At 48.4% G+C, this 25,207-nt stretch overlaps 2 protein-coding genes across 11 annotated transcripts in view; one reads left to right on the forward strand and one right to left on the reverse strand.

The window, feature by feature from the left end:
• PML (PML nuclear body scaffold) overlaps positions 1–13,319 on the reverse strand; it is a 51,378-nt gene extending 38,059 nt beyond the window's left edge. For 5 of the 6 annotated variants that reach the window (XM_068991438.1, XM_068991436.1, XM_068991439.1 and 2 more), the window contains exons 1-2: positions 13,136–13,319; positions 10,464–10,930 (exon numbers count right to left, since the gene is read on the reverse strand). In XM_068991438.1, coding sequence (XP_068847539.1) covers positions 10,464–10,930; positions 13,136–13,270 — 602 coding nt within the window. In that variant the 5' untranslated portion in view covers positions 13,271–13,319. Of the gene's footprint in view, positions 1–10,463; positions 10,931–13,125 lie in introns of all 6 variants that reach the window. The other variant, XM_068991437.1, reaches the window with a different exon arrangement.
• A 2,742-nt stretch (positions 13,320–16,061) lies between these two features.
• STOML1 (stomatin like 1) lies at positions 16,062–24,739 on the forward strand. 5 transcript variants are annotated; one of them, XM_068991206.1, is made up of 7 exons: positions 16,062–16,194; positions 17,769–17,875; positions 19,107–19,256; positions 19,528–19,731; positions 22,796–22,991; positions 23,449–23,661; positions 24,180–24,739. In XM_068991206.1, the coding sequence occupies exons 1-7, from the start codon at positions 16,062–16,064 to the stop codon at positions 24,371–24,373; spliced, it is 1,197 nt and encodes a 398-aa protein (XP_068847307.1). In that variant the 3' UTR covers positions 24,374–24,739. The 5 variants fall into 5 exon arrangements, with proteins under 5 accessions (XP_068847307.1, XP_068847308.1, XP_068847311.1 ...); XM_068991207.1 differs by having other exon boundaries at positions 23,452–23,661; XM_068991210.1 differs by lacking the exon at positions 23,449–23,661.
• The last annotated feature ends 468 nt before the right edge of the window (positions 24,740–25,207 follow it).

Raw genomic sequence — 25,207 nt, forward strand, 5'->3', positions numbered from 1 at the left:
TGAGCATGTATATGTCCAGCTGATTTACTTTGTGTACAGGAGAAACTAACACACCACTGAATAGCAACTATACTCCAACAGAAATTAATTATAAAAAGAAGAGGGCAGATCCAATCAGAAGAGCCCATTCTCCGACCATACTGGAAAAGGCAAAGTTTCCTACTTGAAAAGCACTGTTCTGGTTACCAAGGAGTCAAAGAGCTCCACTCAAGGCTGGCTTCATACCTGTCCCCTGCACTCTGCTTTCTGCGGCCACCGCATGCTGTTGCCTCTACCCCGAGCCCTTCCCTGGGCTGTCCAGGGTGCCTCTCCCTGGACCTGCTGCAAATAATCCCAACTTCTGGTCTTGGGAACCCTTGTCCCAGTGTATCATCTCATCATACTTCTCAAACTCGATTACTTTTTGTTTGTTCAGTCGCTCTGTCATGTCCAACTCTCTGCGATCCCATGGACTGCTGCTTCCAAGACCCACACGAGAGGGAGCCCAAGGTGGGGCACCCTCCGCTATTCAAGCAGGCGCCTGTGGCCTTACGTAGACGGTGTAAGCCCCTTGTCTCAGGGCTTTATTTGGCTTTCTATGTAAACCAAGGAATACAGCCTCTTTTTCTCCTCTATTTTCTTAACTGCAAACTCTTTCCTTATCTCTCTCTAAATTTATATATCTCTCTCACCACGGCATCCCTGTTTCGAATTACCCTGGATCCACCAGGGCTGGACCCCGGCACTAGGATGCACAGGCTTCAGTAGTTGTGGCGCGTGGGCACAGTAGATGGAATTCCCCATCTCTGGAGCATAGGCTTAAAAGCTGTAGGGCACAGGCTCAGTTGCTCTGAGCTACGTGGGATCTTCCCAGACCAGGGATCAAACCCATGTCTCTAGCATTGGCAGGCAGATTCTTATTCACTGAGCCACCAGGGAAGCCCTCTCCCCCATGTTTGAGCCTACTCACCCTTCTAGCCCCTGTCGTCCTACACAGCCTTTACCTGGAGTTCCTAAAATGCAGCAGACATGCTGGAGCCTCTCCGTTTGCACACACTCCCTCCCTTTTCTGCTTCCTTACCTATCAGCCTAAGTATGACACCCCCTTGGAAGCTGTAGTCCCCAACCAGCAGCCAATCCAGGCTGGGCAGGGGGCCTTTCTTGAGCTCACTTGCCCAGTGTTCCTTCTTCCTCCTGTCCTTAAATAGATGCCTGAACACACATGGGACATTGGCCCTCTGGCAAGGGAAAACATGAAGGAGAGGACAGCTGTCCTAAGGGCAACTATGGGCACAGACTGACCCAGGTGAACAGGCTTCCTCAAAGCCCTTTGCAGCCTTGATTGTTAACTGCAGATCTGGTTGCTTCACCAGACTATGACCTCAGAGGTCGAGGGCAGTATCTGCTTACAGTTATACCCTAGCATGTAGCAGAGGGCCTGCTATGTAGTGGGAATGTGGGCTGAAACAATGGACTCCAGAGGCATGGTGACCAAATGCCGAGGGCCCCAGGGAGGACCATCCCAGGCTGGATTTAAAAGTTTAAAGCTATTTCTGATGCTGCCTCCTAGTGTGAACCGTAAGTGAGCTCAATGTCAAAGGACGGAAAGGTTTATTACTGACTTGTAAGCTGAAGGAAGTTGTGGGTTATGTATGACACTGAGGTTTTGTGCAGAAGAAACATGTTGAGCTTTTCTAATAATCGCTGGTAAAATGTGAAACAATGTGAACTGTGGCTGTGTATGTATGATTTTTAAGTAACATGGTCAGCTTTTTGAAGCCATTTACCATGCTCAAGGGAAAAGAATCCTGTCGTTTTTCTGGGAGGACCTCTTTGCCCATTGTACCAGGGGAGAAATCCACCCCCACGCTAAAAGTGAAGCACTCCATAAGCTACCACCATCCTGGGGCTCTGGCAGAGATCCTGTCCTTATTGCAGGGTGGGAGACACAAACTGTGGTTCATACAACTGCTGCCTATCAGCTACTAAAACTGTGCAATCTAGATGCTTACATTTACATGTGAGCAGACAACACAGAACCACAGAATTTATAAAGAGAATTAGCAGCCAAAATGGGGACCAAACTGCTTTCTGGCTCACACTGAAAAAAGGGTAATATAGGAAACATAAAACTTCCAAAACTTCTAAGCTTGTTAGGGAGATTTAAGAATATACATCGAGAAAATAAGAACAGGCTGACAAGAAAAAGCATCCTAAGAACACTGACCTTATTTGGCAATTAAAAAAAAAAAACACGATTGCTAGAGGAAAAACCTAAAAAAAAAAAAAACTCAACATAAGTAGTGAATAGTAGAAAGTAGTCTCAAAAAAAAAAAAAAAAAAGCTGGTGGATTAGAAAATCAATTCAAGTACCTACGAGAATCTGGAAGAAAAAAAGCAAAGTAACGGAATTAATGGAACTCCTGGTGGGCTACAGGCCACGGGGTCGCAACTGGACATGACTAAGCATACAGAGTGCCACACTGAGTGACGTTAAGTCAGACAGAGAAACACAAATAGCATATGATATCGCTCATATGTGGATTCCAAAAAATGATACAAATGAACTTATTTTCAGAACAGAAATGAGGTACAGGTGTAAAAAACAAACTTATGGTTACCAGGGGGAACATGGGTGAGGGATAAATTGGGAGATTGGGATTGACATAAACACACTACTACATATAAAATAGATAACGAATAAGAACCTCCAGTTTAGAATAGAGAATTCTACTCACTACTCTGTAATGACCTATTTGGGAAAAGAATTTAAAACAGAGTGGATATATGTGTGCGTATAATTGAGTCATTCTGTTATACAGCAGAAACTAATATCACACTGTAAATTAACTATATTCCAATAAAAAATTAATTTTTAAAAAGCCACACACACAAATACTTGTAAAAAGAAAAACATAAGCAAATGAACAGAGATCAACACATTAAAAAAAGTAGAATACAATTTGTTTGAGCTGAAGAAAGACTTGAATCTTCAGTTCAACAATGTCAGAGAGGATTACTGAAAAAAGAAAAGACCTATAGCTTGAAGAATCATTTTCAAGAATAAAGAAAAATTACATAAAAAGGGGCTTCCCTGGTGGTCAAGTAGTTAAGAATCCACCAGCCAATGCAGGGGACACAGGTTAGATTCCTGGTCTGGGAAGATTCCACATGCCTCGGGGGGCAACAAAGCCTATGTGCCCAAACTACTAAAGCCCGCACGCCTAGAGCCTGTGCTGCTCAAGGAGAAACCACTGCAATGAGACGCCCAGCCCCTCTCTTTGCAACTAGAGAAAGGCCGCATGCAGCAACAAAGAAAAATAAAATAAAAATCTTTTTAACAATCCTTAGCAAAAGAAAAAAAAAAACCAATTTACCCAGAGAGGAAAAATAGACAATAATTGACTTTCTCACCTGAAACACCAAAGGCCACAAATTTACAAAGCAATGCTTATATATTCCAAGATGAAAGATTTGTGATTGTGACCTCAGAATTTTACAACGAGCTAAACTTTCCTTTAAATGTGACTCCATGGTCTCACTGCCTAAGGCCTGGGTTTGATCCCTAGTCAGGGAATTAAAACCCCACAAGCTGCATGGCACAACCAAAAAACATTACACATACATAAATGTGACAGCAAAAGAATATGCAAGTTAAGATACTCAAGGTTCTGGAAAGTAAGCTCAAAAAATCAACCAGCAAATTTACTTGAAGTATTCCAGTCAACTGGGAAATGAATAACATTAAATAATTGAAGACAGAGGAAGATATTATAGAAAAAAAATTTGTGGGCAACAACACCAATTAGAATCTAAGATTATAAATAACAAGTGGGTTATAATGTGATAATTAACTGCCAATAAAGGATGCATAGAATAGAAAAGACATAGAAGATTTGGCAATAATCTAGAGATAAAATTTCATGTTAATCCAACTATATCTGAAAGTGGGAATGGAAGGAGAGAAGAAAAAGTACGCTAAAACTTTTATCCTATCTGGAAGAGCAGTTGTAATTTGATTGTGTGGATCACAATAAACTGTGGAAAATTCTGAAAGAGATGGGAATACCAGACCACTTGACCTGCCTCTTGAGAAACCTGTATGCAGGTCAGGAAGCAACAGTTAGAACTGGACATGGAACAACAGACTGGTTCCAAACAGGAAAAGGAATACATCAAGGCTGTACATTGTCACCCTGCATATTTAATTTATATGCAGAGTACATCATGAGAAACGCTGGGCTGGAGGAAGCACAAGCTGGAATCAAGATTGCCAGGAGAAATATCAATAACCTCAGATATGCAGATGACACCACCCTTATAGCAGAAAGTGAAGAACTAAACAGCCTCTTGATGGAAGTGAAAGAGGAGAGTGAAAAAGTTGGCTTAAAGCTCAACATTCAGAAAACTAAGATCATGGCATCTGGTCCCATCACTTCATGGCATATAGATGGGCAAACAGTGGAAACAGTGGCTGACTTTATTTTTCTGGGCTTCAAAATCACTGCAGATGGTGACTGCAGCCATGAAATTAAAAGATGCTTACTCCTTGGAAGGAAAGTTATGACCAACCTAGACAGCATATTAAAAAGCAGAGACACTTTGCCAACAAAGGTCTGTCTAGTCAAGGCTATGGTTTTTCCAGTGGTCATGTATGGATGTGAGAGTTGGACTATAAAGAAAGCTGATTGCCGAAGAATTGATGCTTTTGTTGTGTTGGAGAAGATTCTTGAGAGTCCGTTGGACTGCAAGGAGATCCAACCAGTCCATCCTGAAAGATCAGTCCTGGGTGTTCACTGGAAGGACGGATGTTGAAGCTGAAACTCCAATACTTTGGCCATCTGATGCGAAGAGCTGACTCACTGGAAAAGACCCTGATGCTGGGAAAGATTGAGGGCAGGAGGAGAAGGAGACGACAGAGGATGAGATGGCTGGATGGCATCACCGACTCGATGGACATGGGTTTGGGTGGACTCCGGGAGTTGGTGATCGACAGGGAGGCCTGGGGTGCTGCGGTTCATGGGGTCACAAAGAGTCGGACATGACTGAGTGACTGAACTGAACTAAACTGAATCTACTCTTGACAGTTCAGTAGGAAAAGAATCTGCCTGCAATGCAGGAGACCTGGATTCGACCCCTGGGTTGGGAAGATCCCCTGGAGAAGGGAATGTCAACTTAGTATTCTTGCCTGGAGAATTCCATTGACAGAGGAGTCTGGGGGTCTACAGTCAATAACATCGCAAAGAATCAGACACAGCTGAGCAATTAACAACACACACACACTCACTCTTGATGGTGAGAGAGAGATACACATACACCCATATGTTCTAATATGTTTGTTAAAAATGTAAACAAGTAGAAAGAGGAGCTATAGATACATCTCTACAAAGAATACACATTAAAAAAAATCTGAGGAATATGCTAGTGAAAGGAATATGGTAGGCCCCAAAGAAAACCTCAACATAGTCATAGATACAACTCTTAAATACTAGGAGACCATATCGTAGAAATTAACATCAAATATTTAAATCAAACAACACAAGCCACTTGAAACTTTTAGACAATGTTCTTCCCCAAACAAACTCTTCTATCAAAGAGAAAATGTCTAAAAAGAGAAAAGACTGAAATTAGAGATATTTGAGAAATGGTTAACTATGATTACACTACTTGTCAAAGTTATGAAAGGCAGGCAATGTTATACTCAGAGAAGAATGCGGTAAACAATGAGGATAGCAAGTAAATGAATTAGATGTTCAGTTCAGTTAGATGAATAATGAGAGAAGAGTACAACAAAGAAAATAATGATGCTAAAAATAAAATGATTAATTAGAAAAAAGGAAACAATATCAGCAAGCAATAAAAAGACCAAAAAAAAAAAAGGTAGTGCTTTGAAAAGATCACTAAAATAAGCACAGATATACAACATTAGGAGGCTTCCCTGGTGGCCCCTGCCTGCAGTGCAGGAGACTCGGGTTTGATCCCTGGGTCAGGAAGATCCCCTGGGAGAAGGCAATGGCAACTCACTCAAGTATTCTTGCCTACAGAATCCCACGGACAGAGGAGTCTGGTGGGCTACAGTCTATGGGATTGCAAAGAGTCGGACGTGACTAACACTTTAACTTTCATACAACATTAGAAATAAGAAAGGGGACACAATTACAGGTACAGAGGAGATATTCAAATTGTAAGATAACTCAAGATGAATTAGAAAACATTCCAGAAAATCTGATTCATGATCCTCCACAAAAAGGGAAAAAATCTACTCTCCAAAAAAGGCATCTGTCTCAGATAGCTTTTCAAGAAACTTCTGTAAGCTTGGATTGCTTATGTCCTTTATTCTACAACAGAGAAATTATAAGAATAGTATTTTAACATTTATTGAGTATTTAATATGTGCCAGGCACTATGCTAAGCAATTTATATATATCATCATGTTCAAAAAAGCTTAAAAACTCATTGAAAGAGATTAGTATCAAATGGATATGAAAACTTGACAAGGAAACTTGATGTATCATATATGATATGATGTATATCATATATATGCATAAAAAATCACATTTATAAATATAGATAATAGCCTAGATAAAATAGTACTAAATGGAATCAAGCTAGAAATTAAAATAATAGTATGTCATGACCAAATAGTTTTCCTCCTGGGAATTAAAATAATGGTGCAACATAAAGAAACCTAGTGATATCATTCATTATACTAAACAGTGAAAGGACACTTCAGAGTCCAAAGAACACCCATCCCCAAGTTAAAACAAAACAACAGCAACAACAAAACTCTTAGTAAACTAGAAGCACAAGGCAACTTTCTTAATGTGATTTTTAAAAGTCACCTAAGGAAATCAACAATAAACATCATACCTGAGGCTATGGTTTCTCCTGTGGTCATGTATGGATGTGAGAGTTGGACTGTGAAGAAGGCAGAGTGCCGAAGAATTGATGCTTTTGAACTGTGGTGTTGAAGACTTTTGAGAGTCCCTTGGACTGCAAGGAGATCCAACCAGTCCATTCTGAAGGAGATCAACCCTGGGATTTCTTTGGAAGGAATGATGCTAAAGCTGAAACTCCAATACTTTGGCCACCTCATGAGAAGAGTTGACTCATTGGAAAAGACTGATGCTGGGAGGGATTGGGGGCAGGAGGAGAAGCGGACGACAGAGGATGAGATGGCTGTATGGCATCACTGACTCGATGGACGTGAGTCTGAGTGAACTCCAGGAGTTGGGGATGAACAGGGAGGCCTGGTGTGCTGTGATTCATGGGGTCGCAGAGAGTCGGACACGACTGAGCAACTGAACTGAACTGAACTGAACTGAACAAGAAAACATAAGAAACTTTTTCATGAAAGATAGGTACAAAGCAAAGTTGCCTTTTCTAACCACTTCACATTATACAATGTTGCCCTGGCAGTTCTGGCCAATTCAGTGAAACAAAGCTACAAAAAGGTAATATGTATGAATAATGGAAGGAAAAATTTTTTATTATTTCTAGGTGATATGACTATTTACCTAGAAAATCTTTAAAAAAATCAATGGAAAAACTTACAAGAATAAAAGAGCCCAATAGGATGGCTAGATATAGCGTGTGTGTGTGTGTGTGTGTATTAGTCGCTCAGGTGTGTCCAACTCTTGGTGACCCCATGGACTGCAGCCGGCTAGGTTCCTCTGTCCATAGGATTTTCCAGGCAAGAATACTGGAGCGGGTTGCCATTTCCTTCTCCAATAGATATATACACATACATATTAGTGAATGTTAATGATAATCAGTTAAAAACTATAATGGAAAAGATTCCACTCATAATATTATTACATACTGTCTCATAGGCAGTGTGTGTTCAGTCGTGACCAACTCTGAAACCTCATAGACTGTAGCCTGCCACACTCTTTCTGTCCATGGGATCTCCCAGGCAAGAATAACGGAGTGAAAACACACGAATAATGGAGAGGGTTGCCATTTCCAGATCTTCCTAACCCAGGGATCTAACCCATGTCTCCTGAGTCTCCTGCACTGCATGCAGATTCTTTATTGCTGAGCCACCAGGGACCTTCACTACATATTGTAAATTTAACTATAATTTAAAAGTTCAAGATATTTGTGAAAGTGTTAAAAGTTCACACAGGTATGCTATCTTTTTGCTAAAAAAGGGAAAAATAAGTCCTATAAGACTATATACTTATATCTGTGTATATATTCATAAACTCTGGAAACTTTTAAAGCTGGTGAAAGTGAAAGTTGCTCAATCATGATTGACTCTTTGTGACCCCCATGGACTATGCAGTCCATGGAATTCTCTTTCAAACCCAAAAGATGTAACCAGAGATGAGGTCAATTCGTCCAGGATTTAATTCCATCTCAATCAAAATCCCAAAGAACATGTGAATTCTGAAGCTGCCTGAAGCGTAAGAGCCAAAGAAGCTGCACAAATTGTAAAAGCAAAATTATTTCTGAAGAGTGGGAATTCACCCTACCAAATATAAAGCTACTGAATGCCTTACAGCAGTAAGGATTAGCATAGGAGTTGGTTCTGCACTCTGTTGGTGCAGAACAGAGATTTACAAACATATTCATGACTACATGGACATGTAGTACAAGATTAAAAGGGCATTTCAGATCAAAGCCAAGAGCAGATTATTCATAAGCTAGAGGGATATATTGTACAACATGGGGCATAGAGCCAATGTTTGATAATAACTGTAAGTGAAGTATAACCTTTAAAATTGTGAATCACTATCCTGTACACCTGTAACTTATAGAATATTGTATATCAACTAAGCTTCAATTTGAAAAAACTGGGAAAAATCAAACAAAAAGAGTGGATTATTCAGTGAAAGTTGTTGAGAGAACTGGCTTTCTATCTGGAGAGAAATGAGAAGCGAGTGTTCCTATCTCACATCACACAAAGATAAGTTCCATGGGAATTAAAGATTTAACAATAAAAATAAACTATTAAAATAGAGTATAAGTAAATATTTTCAATATTGGCATAGGCAAAATCTTTCCTAGGATGACCAAAGCCAGATACCATAAAGGAAGAGATTAATGGATTAGACTATTTAGAACTAAAAACTTGAACACAACACCTCATATTAAATGAATGGCAAAGGAAAAATGTCAGCACTATACCAAACTCTTATAAGAGTAAACAAATAAACAAGCAAAGGACCTCAGCAAGCAATTCACAAATGAAGAAGCTCAATGACCAATGAACACATGAAAAGCCACTGGACAACCTCAATAATAAAGAAAGAAATCCAAACTCAAACAATAATATCAGCCCTTGTGGAATCTGGTAGTACAGGTGGTAAACCTCCTAGCAGGAAGCAAGCAAGTTATAGTTTAGCCAGAATGGAGCTCTGTCTGAGTGTGCCCCTTATGGGCAAGGAATACCTTCACTTTGTAAGCTGATTCCCCAAGAATCTTATACAGCTATCTATTGTAGTTGTGTGAGAAGAGAGCATTAAAAGTTCACACGGGTATGCTATCATTTTGCTAAAAAAGGGAATAATACGTCCTATAAGACTATATACTTATATCTGTGTGTATATTCATAAACTCTGGAAAGTTTTAAAGCTGGTGAAAGTGAAAGTCGCTCAGTCAGTCATGACTGATTCTTTGTGACCCCATGGACTATGCAGTCCATGGAATTCTCTAGGCCAGAATATTGGAGTGGGTAGCCTTTCCCTTCTCCAGGGGATCTTCCCAATCCAGGGACCCAGATTTCCCACATTGCAGGTGGATTCTTTACCAGCTGAGCCACAAGGGAAGCCCTTTAAAGCTGGTAACAATGGTTAACCTTGAATTGGGAAGGGAGAAGGGATGGGTATTAGGCAGATGTGGGACAAAATGGAATGGAGATTTTGTTCTCTCTATAAATTTTGTTAGCAATTTTTTGAACCGTATTAATGTATTTTATCTGTCTAAAAAAACCTAAATTTAAATTCCTGTGCTGCGTGGTAAAAATAATTAAAATGGGACTTGACTGTCTTCATACAGATCCTCCCAGGAAGCTCGGGAGTGCTTTTGAGCCAGGAACCAACTACCCACATCTCATTCTACAGTCTAGCTATAGGGAGACTGAGTGGCAGTACTTATGGAAAATTTCACTCTTTAAGAGTTTTTAAAGGGCAGTTTGGTAACATGTATCGAAATGTAAAACTTTCATATCCCTTCACCGAGTAACGTATTTTTAAAAATTTATCCTGAAGAAATGACTGGATATGGGTGAAAAGATGATACTGCAGCATTATTTTCTTGTGAGGGGAAATTGGGAACTATTACTATCCATCCATTCGCACGGGAGAGCATAAACTGTGGTCATCGCTACTGATGCTGCTGGTGTGTGGACCACACTGTGAGTTGCAAGGCCTCAGAAGCTCCTTGACCCACGCCCCAGCTATGAGGCTCTGGGTCTCTCTTCCCTGCACCCTCTACCTCGCCCTTGAATGCACCATCCCACCCTCGGCCGGCCTGCTCACCTGGTCAGCATAGGGCTGCGGTGGTTGGGGTTGGAGCAGAAGATGTTGTTGGACTTGCGGGTGCCGTCCAGAAACTCCCGCACCGACTGGCTGCGAAGCTCCGCCAGCGGCCGGGCCTCGTGCTTGAGGAACCACTGGTGCGCCTCGAAGCACTTGGCGCAGATGAGCTGCTCACACTCGAAGCACCAGTAGTGGGCCAGCTCTTTGCAGCGGGTGCAAAACGCCTGCTCGCGTGCGATCTGCTGGTACACCGACAGCCGCCGCTGCAGGCTCTCGAAGAAGACGTTGTCCAGGGCCTGCGTGCCGGCACCTGAGGGCCAGGGAGCCCGGCAGACGGGGCACTGTATGCCGGACTCCTCCAGGCATCCTGAGCACAGCGTGTGCAGACAAGGCAGCAGCTTGGGGCACTTAGCTTCTGCCCGGCAGCCCTGGCAGCGCAAGAACTGGAACTCTTCCTCCGTGGCTTGCTGGGGAATCAGAGAGGGAGGTGAGACGTGAAGTCCCAGGAAGCCCCACCCAACTGGACACCCACCCTGTGGCTGCACGCTGAGAGTGGCACTTCCTGTTTCATACCAAGCTGTCAATGGATGACACAAAAACCCAGGCTTATCACTATCCCAGTCCTCCATTGACTTAGGCCTTCTCACGCTCACTCCATGATTTACTGAGCATCCGTTTCTCATAAGACACAGTACCAGGCCCCAAGATACACGGATGTATAGCAGCAGTCCCCAACCCTTTGGGGACTAGGTTACCATTTCCTAAATGACAGTTTTTCTATGGGTGGGGTGATGTAGGGATGAGTTAAATGCATTATATTTATTGTGCACTTTATTTCTATTTCCACTGTGATAATTCGGTAGTGCAAGTGATGAGAGCGGCTGTAAATACAGATGAAGTTTTGCTCTCTTGCTGGCTGCTTGCCACTGTAAGCCCGGTTCCTAATAGGCCAGGGCAAGTGACAGTCCGTGGCCTGGAACTTGGGGACCCCTGATTCCAGGACAAACCCCTGCCTTCAAGGGACTTTAAAAAAGGAGATTCATTAAATGTGTGTCATATAACCTCACAAAAAATGCTTACTGCACTTTGATGGTTCCTCAAAAACTTAAACATAGAACTACCATAGGACCCAGCAATTCTACACCTAGCTATATACCCAAAAGAATAGAAAACAAGGATCCAGATGCTTGTACATCCATTATTCTGTACACAGCATTACTCACAGTAGCCAAGGAGTGGAAACAACTGAAGTGTCCATCAACAAATGAATGGATAAACAAAATGTAGTATATACATACAATGGAATGTTATTTGGCCTTAAAAAGGACATTCTGATACATGCTACAACATGAAAATACCTTGAAGACATCATGTTAAGTAAAACCAGCCAAACACAGAGACAAATACTGTAGCATTCCACTTATATACAATATCCAGACTAGGCAAATGCAGAGACAGAAAGTAGATTAGAGCTAGGGGGAAGAGGGAGAAGGCAATGGCACCCCACTCCAGTACTCTTGCCTGGAAAATCCCATGGACGGAGGAGCCTGGTAGGCTGCAGTCTATGGGGCCACTAAGAGTAGGACACGACTGAGCGACTTAACTTTCACTTTGCTCTTTCATGCATTGGAGAAGGAAATGGCAACCCACTCCAGTGTTCTTGCCTGGAGAATCCCAGGGACGGGGGAGCCTGGTGGGCTGCCGTCTATGGGGTTGCAGAGTCGGACACGACTGAAGCGACTTAGCAGCAGCAGCAGCAGGGGGAAGAGGAGAATGAGGAGCTTAAAGGGTACAGATTTTTGTTTCAATGAAAAAATTCTGAAAATTGACTGTGGTGATGGTTACATTGTGGAATGCATTTAATGCCACTGAATTGTACACCTAGAAACAGATAAACCATACGTAACATAATACAGTACCTGGCACGTGAGAAATACTCAAACATGTTAACTAGTATTGTAAATATTATTTCTAGGTGTTATAATGCAACAAATAAAAGTTAATGCAATATTATTTGTACTTTCATGAAGGAGAGTAAAAAGGGGCTGGAAGAAAACAGAGCAAGTGATCTAAGCACTTCCTTTGGGGGTGGGGAGTTTGTGCAGGAAAAGACCAGTAAACCCTTAAAAAACTCCTCCGGATGGAGGTTGAGGGAGCACGGTGCCCCAGGAAAAGGATCCAAGTAGCTTCCTAGAGGAGAAACCACAAGAATCCTGGGCCTTAGCCAAGACACCCCTCTCCACTTTCTGATCTGAGGACAAAGATTCTGGCTTGTCCACACCGGGAGCTTGTCCGGGTCTGCCAGGCGGGTGCGATAAGACTACTACCTCCATTTTCCTTAACAGGTGGTCCTTCATCTGAGGTAGGGGATAAGAGGCATGTCGCCAGCTTGGGCGGAAGAGTCTGGTCCGGGGTGCCACTCACCCTCAGCATCACCCCGCTGCTCGTGGAGAATCGCAACCCAGAGAGACCTCTCCCCTCAAACTCATGCTGGCCCCCTTTTCTACTTTCCACGACCCCTAACCCAGCCGAGAAGGTCAGGACCCTCGCACCTGGTCTCCCTTCTTTACGTCATTTTTCAAGGTACTTGGTCAAGTTCCCCAGTCCCTCCATTCCACCGACCATACCTAATTAACAAAGCCCCAACCCCATCTCCCCAAACGCAGTAGTACCTCTGTGGGGCTGTCGCTGTGGCTGGACTGGTGGCCTTCGGAGAGTGACTCCGGGGGAGGCATGCTGGGGGAGTGGGGCAGTGCGGGGTCCTGCTGGGGCCCCGGAGATCCGGCAGGTTCCGGATCCTGCTGCATGGAATCCAGCGCAGTTTCGATTCTCAGTTTCGCTCTTCGAGAGCGGAGAAACTGAACCGGAGGCAGGCGCCAGGACACTGAGCTCCGGAGCAGCCCTAAATGGGAGGTGCCAGCTCAGGGCCCGCCTCCCAGAGGAAGTGAGACACTAGCTACCGGCGGTTCTAGGGTCGGAGAGGCTGGCCCAGGGTCCTGAAGACACGCCCAGAGCGGCGAGGAGGGAGAGAAGAGCAGTCACACGCGGGACAGCGGCAGAACTGATGTTTGTGCAGAATGGAGGCCGTCCCTGCCCTCGGCTTGGAATCTTTCATTCAGCTCACACTGGCACAGCTTCGTGCGAGCCCTCAGCTGGGAGCAAGAGCCACACAGCCGGGCCACGCGTTTCTCCTACTTTGGAAAAAAAAGGGAAAGTGTTAGTCTTCTAGTCGTGTCCGACTCTTTGGGACCCCATCGTCTTCTAGGCTCCTCTGCCCATGGGGGCAGATTCTCCAGGCAAGAATACTGGAGTGGGTAGCCATTCCCTTCTAAAGGGGATCTTCCCTACCCAGGGATGGAACCCAGGTCTCCTGCACTGCAGGCAGATTCTTTAGCATCTGAACCACCCCAGATCTAATGCAGGAGCAGGCCCCCAAAGGGAGATTTTCACAGTGTTGAGACTGGCTGGACAGGAGATCACTCAGCTGGGATTTGAAGTGATGGTGGGAATTTGCCAGGGATTCAGAGGCTGGGGATGGGTGGGCGACACTTAAGACCAAGAGAACAGCATATGCAAAGCCATGGAGGTTTGAAACAGAAGCTGTTTCGAAACTAGTTTTGAAACAAGCAACTCATTTTGGTTATTTTCAGATTCAAGAGGGGACCCATGCATGATGTCAGACCAAGATGGGCTGGGCAAGATAAGGAGATGGACCAGGGCTATGGACCACAGAGAGTTGGTGAAGGGTTTGAAAACAAGGAACCATGTCCATTGTGTATATTGGGACAGTCTCTCTGACAACCTAGGGCCAGGTGGTCTGGGACAGTGGCTGTGGGATGAGAGGAGGGACCTGAATCAGACTGGGAGGACGCTGAGTGGAGATGACGGCATCAGGATGATGCCTGATGTGACAGCAGGAAGGGCTGGTGGATCTGAGGCAGTAGGGAATGGGGAGAGCTGGTGGGCAGGTATGAGAAAAATGAGGAGACAGCAACTTAGCAATGGGTCAAAGGAGAAGCCCCAGCTCTCAGCTGGTGAGGGGAGAAGGCACAGCTCCAGGTGGCATCACTGGGCCAGTGCCCCTGTCTTCAAACCTCAATGCATTCCATTCATTGTGATGACTCCCATGGACCCATTTTGTGTTCAGTTCTAGTTTGGGACAGATTAGAAGGGCGTGACAGGACTTTGCTCTTGTAAAACTTTAATAGTTGGGGGTGGGGTGAACTTATAGTTCAGGGTCAGGGTGGGAGGATAGGGGAGAACTAACTTCCTAGGGACAGTGCAAAAACCTCAAGAGCCTACTGCATGCACCCTGCTGCTTGATTAGTGTCCCCAGGGCTTTAGAACCAGGCTATGAAGCTAGGAAAAGCCAAAGATGATAAGGAGCCATTTGCAGAAGGGATCTGGAAGTGGACTATGGCTGAGGGGCCTTTGGAGGCAGGACCGGCATGTGTGGAACAAGAAAAGCTTTAATTTCTTTGCCCACTTTGGAACACAGCCTGCCTTGTTGGAAATTAAAATTTGTTGGTATACAGAGTAAATTCACCTTTTGCATTTGGTTTTATCCAGCCAGGGAGAAGCAAGTTACCTTTGGGTACCCGGACTGTGGGGTGTGCTATTTCAGCATCTGTAAGACTGAGGGTCTGTGATGCTCGGGAGGGCTGCCCTGGGATAGCACTATGTAATCCCCTTCTTTACTCTGCCATGTTCCCTGAGATCTGCACACAGAATTTCTTTCTTTTTGTGCCGAAGCTCAGGCCCTCCTGCCCCAGGTTGACCCATAATGACCTGGTTACCCCTTCATTCAACAGATAAGCACTGACATCCTCTCTGTGCCAGGCCTGCTTGCTGGGCTTTGTTGTTGTTCAGTCGCTCAGTCATGTCCGACTCTTTGCAACCCCATGGACTGCAGCACGCTAGGCTTCCCTGTCCTTCACCATCTCCCAGAGTCTCCCGGAGCTTGCTCCAACTCATGTCCATTGAGCTGGTGATGCCATCCAACCATCTCATCCTCTGTCGTCCCCTTCTCCTACTACCTTCAATCTTTCCCAGCAACAGGATCTTTTCTAATGAGTCGGCTCTTCGCATCAGGTGACCAAAGTAATGGAGCTTCAGGGATACGAACAGGAATAATTTGCTGATCATGCCTTGGAGAAACCCTAAAGGCAATCTTCCCCAAATCCGTCCAGAGTTTGTCAGTTTGTGCTGAGAAGGCTGGTAGCATTTCTTTGCTTCTGGAGATTCAGCTCCTGAAAACTCCCTTACAAAGCTCAGCTTCTCTTCCTGATCCTTTTCTAAGACCTAGTGGGAAAAGGTTTAGGAGGAGCGGACCGTTGCGGGCCTCCAGGACCACTTGACCACCCCCTTCCTCCCAGCCCCGCAATCGCAGTTCGGTCCTCCCAGCACAGAGGGCGCTATGCAACGGTGCGAGCCGGGCGCGGTCGGCCTCCTCCTCCTGCACTCGGGCCGGCCCTACCCCTCGCCCGGCAGCGCAGGCGAAACCGGAAGCAGCGGTCGGCGGGGGCGGGGCGGTGTAGCGGCTGGCTGGTCAAGTCCCGCTCTGCCCTGGGGCGCGGGGCGTGCCCTCTGTTGGGAACCATGCTTGGCAGGTCTGGGTATCGGGCGCTGCCTTTGGGGGACTTTGACCGTTTCCAGCAGTCGAACTTCGGCTTCCTGGGCTCTCAGAAGGGCTGCTTGTCCCCGGAGCCGGGCGGCGTGGGGCCGGGGGCCGGTGAGTGGCCGCCCAGCGCAGCGGACCCGAGGGAGATCAGCAGGCACCCCCGAACTCTCTGCCTCTCGGGAGTCAGAGTGTCTTGCGTCCTCGCAGCCTAAGAGGAGGGACCGAGAGGGGTTTTCCACGATGTGGAGAAGGGCTTGGATCAGGCGCTGGGACACTACCGCCCATCCGCCCTTAGAGCTACGGGGCGGCAGCACTGGAGCTCTCTTACTTTCAAGAAGTCTCGCCCCACCTCGTTTCTTCTTGGCATTTATCACCCGAAAGGTTTCAGGTTTCCGTTTTGCCCAGAAAGAAACTAAGGTCAAGGCATAGGAGGTCACCAGCACGCCAAGAGCACTTGGTCGCCGAGAAGTGGCAGAATCTTCACCTCAGGGGACACCTCTAGATTCCTCAAGCTTGAGTATCTCCCGGTTTCCTGGTGGAGATGCGCCGGGCAAAAAGGCAGGCCCTTAGATGCCTGTCATGTCTTCCCAGGCTCTGTTTTTCTCCAAAGCCTTGAGTAATTCCCTTGACCCAGAGGTCAGATCCCACATGCCTCAGCCTGACAACAAAACCCCAGAGGATTCAGCCCTTCTGTGACCCCCTCCTGTAATGAGAGCTGCCGCTATCCAAGAGTTCTTTTCCTGCTGGGGCCACATGGGTCAGAAAGAAGCAGGAGATTTAGTATTCCAGTGCTCAGAGAGCCCAAAGGGTGTGGTGTTCCTGGAAGGGTGGAGCAGAGGATTCTGTCTGCTTCCAGTTCAGGGTTGGGAGAGGATCCCCAAGATCATGGGGGTTTCTCAGCTTTCAGTCCCATCCTGGGGTTCTCATTCACCAGGAGCAGGGACCTGTGCTTCAGCCAAGTCTTTTCTTCCTAGTCCCCCTCCCCTCACCTCTCTTCTGAAGCTGCTTCAAGTGAAGCATGCATTTTGATAGTCATTAGGACATTAAAGTGTGGTGAAGAATTGTGAGCTAAGAAAGAACATCTTAGCCCTCATCTGTGTCATCTGTTGAAGAGCCATTGATGCTTTATCTCTTTTGGTTAACACCTTACCTCCAAATTGAAAGCACACTTCCGGGCAATAGTGGAGGAGGTGTTATGCCAAAAGCCTTCAGTTCAACCCAGCATGTGTTTACAGATGCTGAGTTCTTCCTGGCTTCACCAGAAGTGGGAGGCTGTTTAAATCAGACAAAAGGATTGACTCCTGCTCAGCCCATTGAGGAGAGCTGAGCTGTCCTGTGATTAACTTCTCAGTTCCAATGACTGCTGCTTAGCAGAGAATGGGCCTTGTGAGGCTGGGACTTGGAACAAATTGATTCTGATATGTGGAAGGAAGGAACAGTCCTTAACTAGCTCCTGCCCACAGATACGGAGTTAGTATTAGGCAAGGCAAGTATTTGATGGTTTTTAGGGCACTCCAGTGAAATGAAACACTGTGAGTTAGGAAAGAACATCTTAGCTCTGAGAAGGAAGGAGCCCCTGAAAGGGGAGGTGGGCAAAAGGTGCACTTGACTGAGTTCACTCAGCCTGCAGCTGTCATGCCAGACGCAGTTGGCATTTTTGACTGTCTCTGCTCTTTTGTCCCTAGATGCACCTCAGAGCTGGCCCTCCTGCTTCTGCCATGGCCTTATCAGTTTTCTGGGGTTCTTGCTGCTGCTGATCACCTTCCCCATTTCTGGTTGGTTTGCCCTGAAGGTAAGGCTGGCTGGGTCAGTCCCCAGAGTGGTTGGGCCACACTGAGAGCTTTAACATTGGTGCATGAATTTCCCATCCTCTGCCTGCTTCCTCTAAATATTATCACATCTCTGTGAAATGGGCGCAGATGGTAAAGAATCTGCCTGCAGTGCAGGAGTCCTGGGTTCAATTCTTAGGTTGGGAAGATCTCCTGGAGAAGGGAATGGCACTCCACTCCAGTATTCTTGCCTGGAAAATTCCATAGACAGAGGATCTTGGTGGGGTCACAAAGAGTCGGACATGACTGAGCAGCTAACACTGTGAAATGGGCTGGACAAGAATTGTTCATTCTCACCTTTCAGATGAGGAAACTGAGGCTCAACTTTATTGGGAACCAGTAAGTGGCAGAAACAAGTCGTCCCAAATGCCCAAGTTTAGGGGTCTGAACACTGGTGTTAAGGTGCACAGGAATATCTTCTTCCCTTTGGGTTAGGCTAAGTTAGAAGTGAAAAACACTCAACCTGGCCCAGCAAGTGATGAGTAAAAGGAATTTCAGCCTCGTTTTCAACAAGGGATGGGGCAGAAGGGAAAGGATGAGTAGAGTAGAGGCTCGCACCTGGGAGCTGCAGTGGAGGTGGAAGCTGACCCTCACGTAGCCCCAGACAACAGCCACTGTCTCTGGAAAGTTTAGGGTTTGGGGTGGTCTGGAAGGGAGTCCTTCCTTAGGCCCTAAATCCTAATCCTAAAACTGCCACTGAAACAAATATCTTGTAACCTTGGGCAAGTCACTGCCTCTCTGAGCCTTCTCAATTTGGATATATTTCCTTCCTTGAGGACTCCAGGAACCTGAAGCTGGCAAAGCCCTTCCCTCAGGGTTGCTGTTAGAGCAGCCCAGCTTATGCCTTGACTAAGACAAGGGCAGACAGTTTCCTGGTTTGAGTCATGTTTAGCTTTAGACCATACAGGTAAAAGGTTTCACAGACAATCAAGTCAGTACAGTATCATAGTTGAGAGCATGGCTTTTGGAGTTACTCAGAACTGCCTTCAAATCTTGCCTGTTTCACCTGGGGGCTTTGTGGTGTTTGAGCAAATCAGTTAACCTCTCAGAGCTTGTTTTTTTTTCATCTGGAAACAGAGCTAAGGATCCCTGACCCTGAACCTGAGGGAGAGAGGTGGGAGAAAAGACCTGGGCAGACATAATTGTCAGCATCAGCTCAGTGCTTTTGACCCTTTCCCTTGCTATTACGAGCAGATCGTGCCCACCTATGAGCGCATGATCGTGTTTCGACTGGGCCGGATCCGCACCCCTCAAGGACCCGGTGTGGTTCTGCTCCTGCCCTTCATCGACTCTTTTCAGAGGGTAGATCTGAGGACACGAGCCTTCAATGTTCCTCCCTGCAAGGTGAGGGGCTTCTCGGCTGCCCTGCCCAGAGGGAGTGGGGAGCTTATGCTGGGTGTGTTGTGGATGTCAGTACCTTGGCCTGCGAGTAGCCAGAAAAAGGAGGAGGGAGGCTGGGAGGACATCTTTGCTCTGTATATAGAACCCCCTGCACTTGGGGTTACCATTTTGTTCTCGAGGAGCCAGTGGCCAGGCAAGTGGGTCAGGTTAGGTGGTCTCAGTGGGCCTGGCCTTGCTGCAGCCCCTGCCCCTCTTTCCTGGCCTCTCCTAACAGTTGGCCTCTAAGGATGGGGCTGTGCTGTCCGTGGGGGCCGACGTCCAGTTCCGCATCTGGGACCCGGTACTGTCGGTGATGACGGTGAAGGACCTGAACACAGCCACACGCATGACAGCCCAGAATGCCATGACCAAGGCCCTGCTCAAGAGGCCCCTGCGAGAGATCCAGATGGAGAAGCTCAAGATCAGCGACCAACTCTTGGTAGGCAGCTCTGCACTGGACAGAGTTCCGTGGCTGGCACGTGAGCCTGGCTCTGCCTGCTGGGGCACTTTAGCATAGCACCAGATCACTTTGGGCCTCAGTTTACCTTGTGTCCTAAGAGTGTAATAACTTGTGAAGAGTCAGTGGTCTTGGTGGGACTGTGAGCTGAGGAATGAAAGATGGGCACAGACCATAGCGATCTTGGGCAAACTGGGCCTGAGAGGTGAAGGGGCTGGGCCAGGGGAGTGGCCTTGAGTCTTGCCTGAGGTTTCACTCTTCACTGCCCTGCAGGCATTACAACGCTGGGCCTCAGGGGCACTGAGCGGCCTCCTGGGCGGGCAGGTGGGTGAAAGGAGCAGGGGCCTTCCTGGCCCAGTCACCTTCTGGGGAATTCCATGCTCCCCAAGGCAGCATGTGCATTTTTGTGGTTTTGTGTTGTTTGTTCTGGGCCTTTTTCCTGCCTCTTGTCTGAGTGTGAGCAGTTACACTGGAATTCACCTCAGATCCCTCCTGTGACAAGAGGGGTTGAAATAAATACGGGTGTGAGGGCATGTCGCCTGTTCCTCATGCTCACCTCAGGCTTTCTCCCATGTGCAGGGGACCGTGGGTGAAGTTCCTCCTCGTTCCCCTAGGCTCTGCCTTCCCCAGGGTTAGAGGACAGGGAAGGGAGTGGGTAATACCATTCCTGGAGGTTCCAGTCCCTTCAGGAAATAAATCAACTGGCTGAAATTCCCAAGAAAATTCTATTTTTGATAGTAACAATACTTCTCACACGCATAGCATTTTGTCTGCCTCAGTGTATCTCAGCTTTGCATTTTGCTGCACAAAGGCTAGTATCACTCTTTTATTTTGGAGGAAGGAAATTAAGGCTCAGAAGTTATGACTTGCCCCTAAGAGCTGTGGTCAAGGTCAGAGCTGGGCCAGAGCCAGATCACCTGCCCCTGCCCTCCAGTCCACTGCTTGCTGCTGCTGCTGCTGCTAAGTCGCTTCTGTCGTGTCCGACTCTGTGCGACCCCATAGACGGCAGCCCACCAGGCTCCCCCGTCCCTGGGATTCTCCAGGCAAGAACACTGGAGTGAGTTAGTCCACTGCTTAGTCTTACACAAATCAGATTTTGTTCTTGGCCTTTGTTTTTGGCCTTGCTGCACATTACTTTGGTGCAACAAAGCCACCTGAGGCCATTTGAGGGTGTGAGTCCCATACCAGGGCATTAGAGTCCTGTAGGGCCATTACCCATAGAGTCCTGTAGGGCCATTACCCAGACTGACTTAGCTCCTGGCAAAGTGGATTCAGTACCTGGATAAAATGAAATCTCAGGAAGTCCACCACCTTCGGCAAGGCCTGGTTCAGACATCCGTTTCTCATTTTCACTTCTCCATCTGCCTGTTTTGCACCTGGAGGGACTGCAGGCTTCCCACCTCTCCCTTGCTGGGCCTTCTTAGCTGCTTACCCACTTGTGCCTGCTGCTTTACCCCTCCAGGCCTGGCCCAGCCTCCCCTACTGCTGGCCCCACCCCCACCCATCCCTCTGCAGCAGGCCTTGCCTCTTGAACCTCAGGAGAAAGCGCTCTAGGGTGAGAACTCCTCCAGCGTCACCCCCTGAAGCTCATCTGCCTCGGTGCTGTTTTCTGCCTCCCTGGAAGCATCTGGTTCCTCTGCACTCCCCAGTGCTCGGGGCCCGGGACTCGGCTCCCTCTCTCCACTCATCCTCTTCTTGCCTTTCTGCACGCTCTCCTTTTGTCCCACACCCCTTCTAGCTCTTCACCCCTCTCTTCCCTTTCCTTCCTCCCTTCCTCTTGTTACTCTAGGCTCCTAAGACTGACATCACTGCCGACCCCACAGTGACCTCCCTCTTGCCAGCACAGGAACACTTCTCAGTCCTTCCCTCTCGTCACCTGGAGGCAGCCTTGGACTCCATGGCTTGTCCTTCTCTTATTATTGGATCCCCTGTTTCCTCTGAATTCTGTTATTCCACACACCTGGTTACTCCCTGTCCTCCTGTTTCCAGGGTTCCCTCAGTGGTCTCTTTTCACCTGTGATCCCCCTGGGGCTGTTTGCTACTTCTGGACACTAATTATTCACGACACTCTGATCCAGTACCATTCTGTCCTACTTCCTGGACCTACTTACCCAGCTGTGGTTGGCTGTCCCATAGACACCTCAAGCTTAATGTATTTAAAAATACCTTATTCCTTCCCTAAAGGGATACTCATCATTCCTTCCCTGCCCACGCCCACATCTGTGTCTTCCTCTGTGTGTGCTTTCTGGGTGAATGCCCACACTCATGATCTGTGCAAGGACCCACATCAGAAACCTGGCTTCCCCGGCTCCTCCCCATCCTTCCTCTGTTCGCACACTCAGGCACCCGAGAAGCCCAGTGGTGTTGCTGCTTTAGTGTCCTTCTGTGGCTTAGAGTCTAAGAGTTGTGCCCCTCCGCCATGAGTCTCGGCTCAAAGCCGCCTCTGCCTGACACTGCGTCTGCGTAACTTTTGCCTGCGGTTTGAAACACCATCCTACCTGGTCTCCCTCCATCCTCAACCCCTCCGGTCCAGCGTCCACATAGCAGCCAAGAGAATCTTTGCAGCTAGGAAGACTACTCTGTCACTTTGCTGCTAAACTCCTCTTGGGGGCCCCTTGTGCCTCAGAATAAGTCCAAATGAGAGAGAGCAGCCACCCTTGGCTGTCTCCAGTGTCCCAGCCCGCACTTGAGGGTCCGGCTACGTGGAGCTGTGGTTACTCGCAGTTCTGCAAACGTTCGAGGTGCCCCTCTCTGGGCTTTGTCACATGCTGTTGTCTGGAAGGGTCCTCCTTTATGGCCTTCACCTGGATAACTCCTCCTCCTCCTAGCATCACCCCTCCTCCCTGCCCCACACCCTCCCCTGGTGCACACTACAACTTCCCATGGCTGCGTTGTAATTGCCCTCTGCCTCTGTCCAGGCTGGGCACTTCTCAAGGGCTGGCCTGGCACCTCATGGGTCACCGTGGCCATACCAGCCTGCCTAAAGAAGGTGCTCTGGATGGGACCTTTGTGGAACGAGTGCCATTTCTCCCCACACTTCCTCCAGCTGGAGATCAACGATGTGACCAGGGCCTGGGGGCTGGAGGTGGACCGCGTGGAGCTGGCAGTGGAGGCCGTGCTCCAGCCGCCCCAGGACAGCCCAGCAGGGCCCAGCCTGGACAGCACCCTGCAGCAGCTGGCCCTCCACTTCCTGGGAGGCAGTGTGCCTTCAGTGGCAGGAGGCGCCCCGCGCCCTGGACCAGGTGAGGAGCCTCAGGGAAAGGGTGGTTTCCCCCGCGGGGCGTTCAGGTTCATGCCCAGCACAGACTGAGCTTCGCCTCTTGTTCCTTTAACCAAGCACCTTGTGCAGTGCACACCCTGTCCGGCTGTTCCAGCCGCCCTGATTCTAGAGCTGACTAGAACTAAGGTAATGAGAAGAGTCTGAGTGTGTGGAGGCCTTTGGGAGCCTCCATGGGAGGAAGCAACAGCATCCGGAAGAGAGTTTAAGACTCAGGGCTGGAGTGATTTAGAAATGGGGGTTGGGGTTATGGCTAGAAACTCAAGGGCAGCCTCTCAGCAGAGGAAGAAACTGAACGCAGGCCTGCCGTGGGTGTAAGAGAGAGCGCTGTGAAAGCACGAGGGCCGCCGTCATCCTGACCTTGGCAGCGCACTGACTTCCTTCTCTCTGCCTCCCTCCCCCATCCCATTGGCCACCACCAGCAGATACCTTGGAGATGGTGAGCGAGGTTGAGCCGTCTGCACCTCACGGGGGTGCTGGGTCCAGCCCCAAACAGCCTGTGGCCGAGGGGCTGCTGTCGGCTCTGAAGCCCATCCTGTCAGAGGCCCTGGTCAGCCAGGTCGGGGCCTGCTACCAGTTCAACGTCATCCTGCCCAGCGGCCCCCAGAGCATCTATTTCCTGGATCTCACTGCAGGTGCCACTGCCCTCCCTGCCCTCTCCCCGCCGGGGTTGCTCATAGCCCTACCACCTGTGGTCCTTTTCAGACCAGGTCCTATTCCTGCCAGCAGTTTAGGGCAAACCCATAGCTATCAGGAGCTCAGATGGCATTTGCAGGCAGTGACTGCCCAGGCCTTGGGCTCCCTGTCCCATCCCCATGAGCAGGACTGCCCAGATGGCCCAGCTGCCTAGACCAAGAGCCCTGCACACATTGCAGGCCAGTTCGTGCCAGGCTCTGTCTGAGTGTGTTTTGCGCATCATGTCACCTACTTCTCATCATAAACCCGTGACTTAGTGATTATTATCATCCTCATCTCACCAGTTTGGAAACTGAGGCTCTGAGTGGTCACACAGTCAGTAGGACTTGAACCCTGGGTATTAGCACCTGAGCTCTTAGCCACTCTTTCCACCCCTCCCAGTGGGATGTCTGACCTCTTCTACCCTCTGTAGCATAGCTGTCCCCTTACTGATTCTCAGTTTTCTTTCTCCCCACAGGGCAAGGGAGGGTGGGACGCGGAGTGCCTGATGTCATCCCCGACGTGGTGGTGGAGCTGTCCGAGGAGGACCTACGGGCCCTGTTGTGCAGGGAGCTGCGGCCCCTGGGGGCCTACATGAGTGGGCGGTTGAAGGTGAAGGGCGACCTGGCCGTGGCCATGAAGCTGGAGGCTGTCCTCAAGGCCTTGAAGTAGCAGGTTTGGCTGCCTGTCAGTAGCCCGGCCCCAAGCTGGGCACCAAGCCAGGGAGACATCTTGGAGGCAGAGGCTCTGGCACTGCATCTTGGATTGTTGAAGCCCTGAGGAGTGTCAGACCCAGCGGGAGACAGTGAGTGGAGGCTGGGAGACACTGGAGCTAGGAGAGGCTGAGTCGGGCACCCCTGCCTTTCTCACCCACAGTGGTTCTCTCAGCAAGCGTTTGCTGATCCTGGTCCCCTGCCAAGCGCCCTACGTGAACTGGGTACCAGGCAATGACAGGAGAGCCAGGCCTGCTCTGCTCCTCTGGCGACCTGGCTGGAGAGGAGGGGCTGACGGAAACAGCCCAACAGCAGCTGGTTTGGTCCTGGTGTGAGGGAGCTCTGCATGTGACTCAGGCTTCAAGTTCAAGGAGAGGGGGTCAGAGAGGGGGGTCAGAGCAGCTCGGGGAGGGAGAGAGAAGGGACCAAGCAGAGGTCCCTGCATTGGGAGGGATCTGAGATTGGGCTGGGTCTGCCTTGCTGATTGCAATCCAGGCCCAGACTGGGGCTGGGGGAGTGGGGGAGACGGGGGCAGGGCGGTGTCTCCCTGGCCCTGCTCCTGAGGGTGTCTTGACTCATCTCCCAGCCTCAGTCTTGCATGCCTGACTGGCTGGGGCCAGGGCAGCATGACGGAGAGCCCTGCTGTTCTTGTGCTTCTTACCAGGGGTTTGAAAACCTCAAATAAACGTGCTGTTTACAGTGTATCTGGAGAGCAACAGGGGGGTGGGGAAGAGGGCTCCGAGGTGATGTCCGAGCTGCCAGCCCGGGACCCAGGCCCTGAAGGGTGACCCGA

The sequence above is a fragment of the Capricornis sumatraensis genome, chromosome 19 (assembly GCF_032405125.1).
Source record: "Capricornis sumatraensis isolate serow.1 chromosome 19, serow.2, whole genome shotgun sequence".
NCBI lineage: Eukaryota > Metazoa > Chordata > Mammalia > Artiodactyla > Bovidae > Capricornis > Capricornis sumatraensis.

Coding starts and splice junctions, on each gene's coding strand:
- STOML1 (XM_068991206.1), top strand. CDS start 16,062: ATGCTTGGCAGGTCTGGGTATCGGGCGCTGCCTTTGGGGGACTTTGAC. Junction 19,732..22,795: donor AGATCAGCGACCAACTCTTG/GTAGGCAGCTCT, acceptor CACTTCCTCCAG/CTGGAGATCAACGATGTGAC. Junction 22,992..23,448: donor CGCCCCGCGCCCTGGACCAG/GTGAGGAGCCTC, acceptor GGCCACCACCAG/CAGATACCTTGGAGATGGTG.